Here is a 12,219-nt window from a genome sequence, read left to right on the forward strand (position 1 = left end):
CTCATTCCAGGAAATTGAGATCCTCCACAAATTTTTACAAGCAAATGTGGATGAAATAAGACAACCCATCTAGAGGACTAGATATCAGTTGAAGACATACCGTAGCTTGGGCAGAAATTTTTATGTTTAACCTATCTATCTCATAAGTTATTCTGTCAGGAAAAGAAGTCTTCCATTTATATGTGTAGACCTAGTCTATGACTTTTACATCAGCAATATTTTTAATTAAAAAGACATAAGGCTTTTATAGATTAATTAGAATATTTGGAACAAATTCAAATGAACGCTTTTCTTCTGGAGAACAATCCCTGGGGGAAAAGACTTGGTTCTTGCCAAGGAAAAAGACTTGGCTTTTGTCAAGAAAGAGTAACTGAATGCCAAGTAATGTGAAAATCTTGTAATATGAAAAAAAAAATTCTAAAGTAAATTGAACAATAAATTATGTTTTACATTATGAAATACTGAGGTAAAGCAAGTAATATTTAAGCCAGAATGAAGAGGAAACCAGCCCCAGATTCTTTTACCTAATCACATCCTCAGAGAGGAGAACCTAACCTTGTTGATAGAAAGTCTGTGCTTAAGAAGCCCGAGACTTACAGGCAGAGAGCCTTAGAACCGAAGTTGAGATTCTAACACTTAGAAAGACAGGTAATCATAGTTACACAGTTTTAGGTTGGAGTAGAGGTTTTTAATCAAAGCCTGAATCTGTGTCATATGCAACCATAATGATCATTAGTCCATTAATTCAATCCTCTAATGCATCAGTCCATTTTTACACTGCTATAAAGAACTGCCTGAGACTGGGTCATTTATAAAGGAAAGAGGTTTAATTGACTCACAATTCAGCATATCTTGGGAGGCCTCAGGAAACTTACAATTATGGCCTAAGGCAAAGGGGAAGCAAGGCACTTTAGGATAAGTGCTGAACAAAGGGAAAAGAGCCCCCTTTATAAAACCATCAGATTTCATGAGAACTCACTATCATGAGAACAGCATGGGGGAAACTGCTCCTATGATTCAATTACCTCCACCTTTTCTCTCCCTTGACACGTGGGGATTACGGGGATTACAATTGAAGACGAGATTTGGATGGAGACACAAAGCCTAAACATATTATTCTACCCTGGGCTCCTCCCAAATCTCATGTCTCTTTCATATTTTAAAGAGACAGTTTTGCCTTCCTAGCAGTCCCTCGAAGTCTTAATTCATTCCAGCATTAGCCCAAACTCCAAGTCCAAAGTCTCATCTGAAACAAGGCAAAACATGTACTTAAAAGCATTTAAAAAACTAACAAGGAACAAAGAAGGATATGGTTGCATGTTTCTCCGTCCTAGCTACTTGGAAGGCTGAGGTGGGAGTATCACGTCAGCCTAAGAGTTTGAGTTTATCCTGGGTGATATAGCAAGAGAGAAGGGAAGGGGAGGGAAGGCAAGGGGGGGGAAGGGAAGGGGGGGAAGGGAAGTGGGGGAAGGGGGGGAAGGGGGGAAGGGGAGGGAAGGGAAGAAGGGGGAAGGAGAAAGGGAGGTGAAAGGAAGGGGGAGGGGAGGTTTAATCAACACCATTAACAAATTTGACCAATTTACATAAGAGAACAATGCACTGAAAAGCTGCAGAATATACAATCTTTTGTAAAATTTTTGTAGGTACATAGTAGTTATATATATTTATGTGGTACATTACATGTTTGGATACAGGCATGCAATGCATAATAATCACATCATGAAAAATGGGGTATCTATGCCCTCAAGCATTTACCCTTTGCATTACAAACAATCCACTTATATTCTTTTAGTTATTTTTAAATGTACAATTAACATATTATCAACCATAGTCACCCTTTTGTGCTATCAAGTCGTAAGTCTTTTTTTTTTTTTTTTTTTTTTTTTTTTTTTTGAGACGGAGTCTCGCTCTGTCGCCCAGGCTGGAGTGCAGTGGCTGGATCTCAGCTCACTGCAAGCTCCGCCTCCCAGGTTTACGCCATTCTCCTGCCTCAGCCTCCCGTGTAGCTGGGACTACAGGCGCCCGCCACCTCGCCCGGCTAGTTTTTGTATTTTTTAGTAGAGACGGGGTTTCACTGTATTAGCCAGGATGGTCTCAATCTCCTGACCTCGTGATCCGCCCGTCTCGGCCTCCCAAAGTGCTGGGATTACAGGCTTGAGCCACCATGCCCGGCCAAGTAGTAAGTCTTATACACTCTTTCTGATTATTTTTGTACCCATTAATCATCCTTATCTCCCACCCTCTCACCTCCCTGCTACCCTTCCTAGCTTCTGGTAACCATCCTTCTATTCTACACGTCCGTAAGTTCAATTGTTTTGAATTTTAGATACCACAAATAAGTTAGAAATCATGATGTTTGTCTTTATTTGCCTGGCTTACTTCACATAATATAATGACCTCTGGTCTCATCCATGTTGTTGTAAATGAGTGAATCTCATTGTTTTCAATGGCTGAATAGTACTCCATTGTATATAGGTACCACATTTTCCTTATTTATCTGTCAATGGACACACAGGTTGCTTCCAAATTTTGGCTATTGTGAGCAGTGCTGAAACAAACATGGGAAGGCCAATATCTCTTTGATATACTAATTGCCTCTTTTTTAGGTATACATTGAGCAAAGGGATTGCTGGATCATATAGTTGCTCAATTTTTAGTTTTCTGAAAAACCTTCAAACTGTTCTCCATAGTAGTTGTACTAATGTACATTCCCATCAACAGTGTATTAGGATTCCTTAATATTTTGCTCATTTTTTCATTGGATTATTATATGTTTTCTCTTTTTTTTTTTTTTTTTTTTTGAGATGGAGTTTCGCTCCTGTTGCCCAGGCTAGAGTGCAATGGCACCATTTCAGTCCACCACAACCTCCGCCTCCTGGGTTCAAGCGATTCTCCTGCCTCAGCCTCCCGAGTAGCTGGGATTATAGACATGCACCACCATGCCTGGCTAATTTTTGTATTTTTAGTAGAGATGGGGTTTCACCATGTTGGCCAGGCTGGTCTTGAACTCCCAACCTCAGGTGATCCTCCTGCCTCAGCCTCCCAACATGCTGAGATTACAGGCATGAGCCACCATGCCCAGCCAGATGTTTTCCTATAGAATTGTTTGAGCTCGGGCCGGGCGCGGTGGCTCAAGCCTGTAATCCCAGCACTTTGGGAGGCCGAGACGGGTGGATCACGAGGTCAGGAGATCGAGACCATCCTGGCTAACACGGTGAAACCCCGTCTCTACTAAGAAATACAAAAAACTAGCCGGGCGAGGTGGCGGGTGCCTGTAGTCCCAGCTACACGGGAGGCTGAGGCAGGAGAATGGCGTAAACCAGGGAGGCGGAGCTTGCAGTGAGCTGAGATCCGGCCACTGCACTCCAGCCTGGGCTACAGAGCGAGACTCCGTCTCAAAAAAAAAGAAAAAAAAAAAAAGAATTGTTTGAGCTCCTTCTACATTGTCATTATTAATTCTGTGTCAGATGCACAGTTTGCAAATATCTTCACCCATTTTATGAGTTGTCTCTTCACTTTGTTGGTTGTATCCTTTGCTGTCTGGAAGCTTCTTAACTTGATGTGATCCCATTTGTCCATTTTTACTTATGCCTTTCTGTGCTAGGGAAATATTGCTCAAGAAATCTTTGCACAGACCAATGTCCAAGAGTTTCCCCAATGTTATCTTGTAGTAGTTTCATAGTTTGAGATCTTTAATCCATTTTAATTAGATTTTTGTATTTGGAGAAAAATAGAGATCTAGTTTCATTCTCCTACATGTGGACATCCAGTTTTCCCGGCATTATTTGTTGAAGAAACTGTCTTTTCCCAGCATATGTTCTTGGCACCTTTGTTGGAAATTAGTTCACTATAGGTGGATTTGTTTCTGGGTTCTCAATTCTGTTCCTTTGGTCTATGTGTCTGTTTTTACGTCAGTGCCATCCTGTTTTGTTTCTACAGCTCTGTAGCATAATATGAAGTCAGGTGATGTGATTCCTCCAATTTGGTTCTTCTGCTCAGGATAATTTTGGCTAGTCTGCATCTTTAGTGAATCCATATAAATTTTAGGATAATTTTTTTCTATTTTTGTGAAGAATGTCATTGGTATTTTGATAGGGATTATATTTAATCTGTAGATTGCCTTGGGTAGTACAGACATTTTAACAAAATTGTTTCTTCCAATCCATAAACATCAAATATTTTCCCTTTTTGTGTGTGTCCTCTTCAGTTTCCTTAATCAGTGTTTATAGTTTTCATTATAGAGATCTTCCACTTCTTTGGATGAATTAATTCCTAGGTCTTTAATATAATGTGTTACTTTTTTAAATGGGATTATTTGTTCTTTTTCACATTGTTCACTGTTGGCATATAGAAATTCTACTGACTTTTGTATGTTGATCTGGTGTCCTGAAACTTTATGGAATTTATTATTTCTAATAGTTTTGTTGTGGTTATTCCAAATATAAGACCATATCATCAGCAAACAAAGATAATTTGACTTCTTCGTTTCCAATTTGTATGCCCTTTATATCTTTCTTTTGTCTAATTGCTCTAGCTAGGACTTCAAGTACTACATTGAATAACAATGGGGACAGTGGGCATCCTCGTGTTCCAGATCTTAGAGGAAAGGTTTTCCATGTTTCACCGTTCACTATGAGACTAGCTGTGGATCTCCCATATATAGCTTTTATTATGTTGAGGTAAAGTTCCTTCTACCCCCAGCTTTTTCAGGGCTGTATAGGAAGGGATGTTGAATTTTATCAAATACTTTTTCAGCGTCAGTTGAAATGATCATATGGTTTTTACCGCCCTTTACTCTGTTGATATGATGTATCACACTGACTGATTTACATATGTTGAAATCCCAGGGATAAATCCCACTTGGTCATGATGAATGATCTTTTACATGTATTGTTGAATTCAGTTTGCTAGTATTTTGTTGAGGGTTTTTGCTTCAATATTCATCAGAGATAGTGGCCTGTGGTTTCATTTTTTGTTGTTGTTGTTGTTGTTGTTGTTGACATATCCTTGTCTGATTTCGATATCAGGGTAATAGTGGCCTCAGAATGAGTTTGAAAATATTCCTTACTCCTCTATTCTTCAGAATAGTTTGAGTAGGATTGGTATTAATTCTTCTTTAAATGTTTGGTAGAATTCAGATGTGACGCTATCCGCTCCTGGGCTTTTCTTTACTTGGAGACTTTTTATGACTTCAGTTGGCTCAGGTTTTGGATTTCTTCCTCATTCAATCTTGGTAGGTTATTTGCATCTAGGAATTTGTCCACTTCTTGTAGATTTTCCAATTTATTGCATATAATTCTTTGTAGTAGCCACTAATGATCCTTTGAATTTTTGCAGTATCAATTTTAATGTCTCCTTTTTCATTTCTGATTTTATTCATTTGGATCTTTTTCCTTAGTTACTCTGGCTAAAGTTCTATCAATTTTGTTTAACTTTTCAAAAAACCAACCTTTCGTTTCATTGATATTTTGTATTTTTATTTATTTCTGCTCTGATCCTTATCATTTCTTTTCCTCTAATTTTTGGCTTTATTTCCTCTTACATTCTTACATTTCTACTCCTTTAAGATGTTTTGTTCGCTTATTTGAAGGGTTTTTTTGGTGTAAGCACTTATGGTTATAAACTTCCATCTCAGTAATGCTTTCTCAGTATTTGATAGATTTTGGTATATTTATTTCTGTGTTGTTTTTTTTTTCAAGACATTTTTCAGTTTTCTTCTTCTTTATGGACCCTACTGATCATTCAGGAGCATTTTGTTTAATTTCCATGTACTAGTATAGTTTCCAAAATTTCTCATTATTAATTTCTAGTTTTATTTCATTGTGGTCAGAGAAGATACTTGATATTATTTCAAATTTTTTTAATGTTTTTGGACTTGTTTTGTAACCTAACATACGGTATATCCTTGAGAATGATTTGTGTGCTGAGGAAAAGAAAATGTATCTGGCAGCCACTGGATGAAATGTTCTGTAAATACTTATTAATACTTATTATATCCAGTTGGTCTTTAGTGCAGATTTAGTCTGAACTTTCTCTGTTGATATTCCATCTGAAAGACCTTGGCTAAAAAAAATTGATAAGTAGAACTTCATCAAAATAAAAACTTTCACTCATAAAAACTGTTAATGATATGAAAAAGTGAGCCATACACTGTGGGTGTGCTTGCAATACATATGTCTGAGTAAGAACTTGTATCTAGAATGTATAAAGAAGTTTTACAAGTCAAGACAAGTCACATGATTTTTTTAATGTTCAACAGACCAGCCAAGAATTATATGCTCAACATCTTTAGTCATCCAGGAAATGCAAATTAAAACTAACCCAATTGTTACTGAGGATGCAGAATAACTGGAACTCTTATATATCCCTTGTAGAAGTATATAATTTTACAATTGTGTTTTAAAACTTTTTGACAGTTATAAAATTTAGTTTTTACCCTACCTCCTAACAAGCATATATCTATAATCCTACAATCCATGTGTCTTAAAGACCTGTTAATGGCCCGAAATATATCCCCGAAACCCTAAATATATGGGCAGATATAAACACACATGTGGTCCAGTGCAGCTCAGTATATGGCAAGATATAGCCCCATGTGTAGACAGACACAGGACAGGATATCATGCAAAACTTATATAAATATAATCATACAAGTAAGCAAATACTGATTTTTGTGTTTTCACATACAGACCTGTGTGTTCATGTATAGACGTTGTGTTCAGTTAGATACAGACCCAAGTATCACCGGATACACCCCTATATATGGTCATACGTGCTGCGGGATACAGATCCAAGTACACAGTCAAATACAGACTCCTATGACATTCAAACCCGTATATGGTCAGCTACAAGCCTATGCGTGTCTGAATACAGACCCATGCCTGTGGCTTTAAAGATTGTGCCAGGAAATGCCAGGAAAAGCTGCTGAGTCCTCTGTTGTCAACTCGTTGAAAATATTAATCAAATGTAAATAAGAGGATTCCCTTTTTAAATGAACAAATCAAAAAGTAAGGTGTAGATAGACTATGAAGACATTTACAACTTTTTTTAACCTTTAAGTTCAGTGGTACCTGTGAAGGTTTGCTATGGGGGTGTCATGGAGGTTTGTCATTTTAGAAGTCTGACATGGAGGTTGGTTGTATGGATTATTTCCTCAACCCAGGTACCCATCAGTATTTCTGTGATCCTCTCACACCTCCCACCCTCCATCGTGTCTGTTGTTCCTCTCTATGTGTTCGTGTGCTCTCATCATTTAGCTCCCACTTAAAAGTGAGAACATGTGGTGTTTGGTTTTCCGTTCCTGTGTCAGTTTGCTAAGGATAATGGCCTCTGGCTCCATCCATGTTTCTGCAAAGGACATGGTCTTATTCTTTTTTATGGCTGAATAGTATTCCATGCTGCATATGTACCACATTTTCTTTATCCAATCTACCAGTGATGGGCCATTATGTTGATTCCATGTCTTTGCAATTAATAGTGCTGCAATGGGCATGTGCATACATGTGTCTTTATGTTAGGATGATTTATATTATTTTGGGTATATAACCAGTAATGGGGTTGCTGGGTCAAATAGTAGCTCTATTTTTAGGTCTTTGAGGAATCACCACATGGTTTTCCATAATGGGTGAACTAATTTACACCCCAATCAACATTGTGTAAGCATTCCTTTTTCTCTGCAACCTCTCCAGCACCTGTAATTTTTTTACTTTTTAGTAATAGCCATTCTGACTGGTGTGAGATGGTATCTCACTGCGGTTTTGATTTGCATTTCTCTAATGATCACTAGTACTGACCTTTTTTCATATGCCTGTTGACAGCCTGTATGTCTTGTTTTGAAAAGTGTCTGTGCATGTCCTTTGCCCACTTTCTGATTGAGATTTATCAAGCAAGACTTCACAATAGGTGTCTTATTCTAGGTAGGAAAACAAGACGTTATAATATACTGTTTTCCTCAAAATAAACAAGTAGGGTCATGAAACTCTAAATATAATTTTATGAAAAGCTTTACAAAACAGTCCTAAGGTTTATTAGGAAAAACAAATATTTAGAAATTGCAAGAAAGCTGAAAAAGATTAGTAATTAGGGGAGACTATCTCTATTAAGTATAAATAAATATTTAAAATCCTTGACCACTGGGATAATGTGTTGGTAAAAAAAAAAAAAAAAAAGAAAAAAAGAAATAAAAAGAAATGTCCCAAGATTGAACCTTCTAGATGTAAAGAATTTGACATACTAAAAGGAGAAATTCCAAATTACTATTGAAAATAATTAATGGATTAGATTGGCAGATTATTTTACCTGTTTAGGAAAACTAGACTTCAATATTCTATTATGATAAAGAAAAATAAATTTTCCATTGGCTCGAAAACAAATGTTTTTGTAAAGTTATTTTTTTAATGGGGACGACTAGAGGCAGGAGAGGGGGAGATGGGTAAGGGCTCAAAAACTACCTACAGGGTACCACGCTCGCTATCTGGGTGGGGATGCGATCATACTCCAAACCTCAGCATCATGCAATAAACCTTTGTAACAAACATGCACATGTGCCTCCTGATTCTAAAACGAAAGCTGAAAAGAAAAATAAGTAAATAAAATAAGGTGTTAAAATGTATAAAGTCACTAGAGGGAAATGGAATTTACTGAGGTGTGATATGACAAAAAAAAAAATTAAGAAGTAAAAAAGTTAAGATAAAACATTTGTATACAAAAACACCCATAATTGTAGCATCAATAACATAGTAAGGTACATATTTATAGCAAATATCAAGAATGGTATGAACATATATGCATCTCTGATACAGAAAAACTTTATCAGAATGTATCAGTAAAAATTCTGACTCCAATAGATTAAGAATTCAAGGATACAAGTAATTAACAAAGTTTATGGAGTGGGTTCTATGTGTCAGACATTATGCAAGGAACAGGGAGCACAAAGAGAAGTAACTTTTCCTGACTTCAGGGAACTTTCAGACCAATAAACATAAACAGATAATTAACCAAGTTTTCTTATTTCATCACTCAATAGAACCATAGAAATTGGAAAATTAACTACATGTCCAAAAATACAGGACCTAGTTATATAAACTCTGGTACTACCAAATGCTTGATACTATTTGAAGAATGGTGCCATGTTTTGGAAGAACTTGGATGATATAAGAAATCTCCATGTATTAATAATAAGGATAAAAATAATAATACAAAGTGAACATATATGTGTGATTTACCAGTGACTTATGCTTTTCCTTAGCCTTACTCCCTCATGAATCCAGACTACAGAGAAGAAGCAGGAACAATGAGTTTCTTTGACTACATGTTTTCTACCTGTAGTCAGGGGCAGATAAAATTTTATTTCAAGCCTAATTCAAAAGAAATTTTCACACAGATTTTATGAATGAAGTTTCTTTCCAATGAAACAATATGTTTTAGTCCTTTTATTACCTAATAATCTGCATTCTATCGATAAAGTAAGAATGGAAACATCATATATTGCCAGCATCTTTCTTTTCTTTTTCTTTTTTTTTTTTTCTCAGTCTTGCTCTGTCACCCGCGTTACAGTGCAGTAGCATGATCATGGTTCTCTGCAGTCTTGACCTCCCGGGCTCAAGAGATCCCCCAGCCTCAGCCTCCTGAGCAGCTGGAACCACAGACATGCACCACCACACCTGTCTTTCTTGACAATGATGTATTCCAAAATATTTGCTATCAGGTTCTGCATTGCATATTTGAAGTTCATAGATTATAGATTATGCTAATTTTATATATGAAAAGCAGAGCCTGGCTGTTTTTAGAAGGCCATGAGATAGGGGTATTGAAAAATAGCAGAGGTATTATCAGATATTCTAAACATCTGGGAAGATCAATGGATCATTTCCATATAAATATAGCACCAAATCAAGCTGCTTCGCCTGAGGACATAATATGATTTCTCAATTGGAGAAATAAGTAAGATTTAGTTATTTTTCTGCATGTCTCCCCTTTTCATTCAGATTGTTTTAGTATACTCAGTCTCCTTATGATTACTAATAAAGGGAACATTATTCCTCTTCAACCTTAATATACTAAGCAATAAGAACAAAATTATATATAAAAGGTATGTTACAAATACAAAAATAAAATATATACTTCAAATATTAATGTGGTCTGTATTTGTGTGGGGAGAAGTAAATGAAATTTTTATGTCTTATTTCTTAATTCATTCTTCTGAAATCTATAATGAGTACTATTAATTCTGGAAAAGAATTAACTTTACTTAAAAGAAAACCCTTTCATAAACTTAAATAAATTTACAGTATTAACATAAATTTATCATCTCGAGAGCCATTCTACAGACAAAAAGGAAACATATTTTTCCAATAAATTATGAAAGTCTTCTAAATATATTTTGATCATTGCAAGTATTCATGTAATAAATGATTTTCACTTCATACGAGTTATTAAACCCGAGGAAAATTTTACTGCAATTAAATCATCACACATGGCTTTTCTGGAGGCAGCAACTCTTCATTCAAAACAGATGATATATTTGTCTGCCACCTCATTTTCTTTTTCTGATCCAGAGCTTCTTCATAGCATTTTTCATCTCTGCATTTCTTAAGGTATAGATTAGAGGGTTCAACACAGGGGTGATAACAGTGTAAAACACAGTCAAGGATTTATCAATGGGCAAGGTCGAAGGAGGTCTCACATACATGAAAATACAAGGGACAAAGAAGAAGATCACTACAGTGATGTGGGAGCCACAGGTGGATAAGGCTTTGTGCCTCCCTTCCTGACTAAGACTCTTCAGGGAGTGCAGAATGACCCCATAGGAGATGAGTAAGAGCGTAAAGATGACCACACAGATTGCCCCATCATTGGCAACCACAGTAAGGCCAATAATGTAGGTGTCAGTGCAGGCAAGTTTTAATAAAGGGTACATGTCACAGATGAAATGGTCAATGACATTGGGGCCACAGAAGGGAAGGTTATACACAAAAAGAGGATGAACTACAGCATGCAAGAAACCTCCAATCCAGGCCAACAGCAGCAGTAGAATGCATACCCTTTGGTTCATGATGGTCAAATAATGCAGGGGTTTGCAGATGGCCACGTAGCGGTCATAGGCCATGACAACCAGGAGTAAAATCTCAGCACCCCCAAATAAGTGTCCTATAAAAAGCTGGGTCATGCAAGCTTGGAACGAAATGGTTTTCTTCTCATAGAGTAAGTCTATAATCATATTTGGGGTAACTGTAGTAGAATAAACAGCATCCATAAATGATAAGTAGCCAAGGAAGAAGTACATAGGGGTATCCAAACTCGGGCTGACCACCACAGTCACAGCAATGAGTACGTTGCCTACCATTGTCACAATGTAGATGAGCAAGAACACAACAAATAATATTTTCTGTCCCTGAGGGCTCTGAGTGAGCCCCACAAGGACAAACTCAGTCACATTGTTCCTTTGTTCCATATGTCTTTCTCTATGTCTTTATTCTGGTGTTCAGGACAAAATTACCTGAAAATATAGTTATTACTAGTAACTTCATGAAATTTTACGATAATTTGTTTATTCATTCAACAAATAGGTGCTATGAGTTATTATGTTCCAGAATTGCAAGACATTATAAGAATATAAGGCTGATTAAAGCATGGTCCCCAACCTCAGGAATCTTACAAATTAACGGAGAGAGAAATAAGTAATTTGGGATGTATATGGGGAAAGGACAGTTTATTAAATAAATGAGTTGGCCAAAACTAGTTTTACATCTGGAAGATCATAAAATTATGCATACAGCTAATACCATAAACAAAAATAAATACAAATGAATTAAAGATTTAATATAAAAGCTAGATTTACTTTACATTTACTTTCCAGTTAATAAAGGAGATGACTTTCTACATTTTTGGGATGGCAGAATCTTCTTAATTAATAATTGAAATCCAAAATAATCATATTTGACAATTTCAAAATTGTTTAAGAATTCAGGAAAAGATATCATTTTAAAATATTTTAAAATATTTATAATTTTGAGGACATAGAGTTAATATTTAAAATAGAGAGAGTGCTCTAAGCAATTAATAAATAAAAGACAAACCTATAGCAAAGTGGGCAAATGATAGAAACCAGCAATTTAAAAAAAAAGTACATTCAAATGGCCAAATATAATAGGGTGCTGAAGTTCACCTATAAATAGAAAAATGCAAAATAAAAAACAAATATCACCTTATATTCATCAA

The 12,219-nt window shown here is 36.2% G+C and overlaps 1 protein-coding gene across 1 annotated transcript; it reads right to left on the reverse strand.

The window, feature by feature from the left end:
* Positions 1–10,534: 10,534 nt before the first annotated feature.
* LOC103235830 (olfactory receptor 4A15-like) lies at positions 10,535–11,452 on the reverse strand. The gene has a single exon (XM_007998953.3). The coding sequence runs from the start codon at positions 11,450–11,452 to the stop codon at positions 10,535–10,537; it is 918 nt and encodes a 305-aa protein (XP_007997144.3).
* Between the last annotated feature and the right edge of the window lie 767 nt (positions 11,453–12,219).

Source organism: Chlorocebus sabaeus, chromosome 1 (genome assembly GCF_047675955.1).
Source record: "Chlorocebus sabaeus isolate Y175 chromosome 1, mChlSab1.0.hap1, whole genome shotgun sequence".
In the NCBI taxonomy this organism is placed as follows: domain Eukaryota; kingdom Metazoa; phylum Chordata; class Mammalia; order Primates; family Cercopithecidae; genus Chlorocebus; species Chlorocebus sabaeus.

Coding starts and splice junctions, on each gene's coding strand:
- LOC103235830 (XM_007998953.3), bottom strand. CDS start 11,452: ATGGAACAAAGGAACAATGTGACTGAGTTTGTCCTTGTGGGGCTCACT.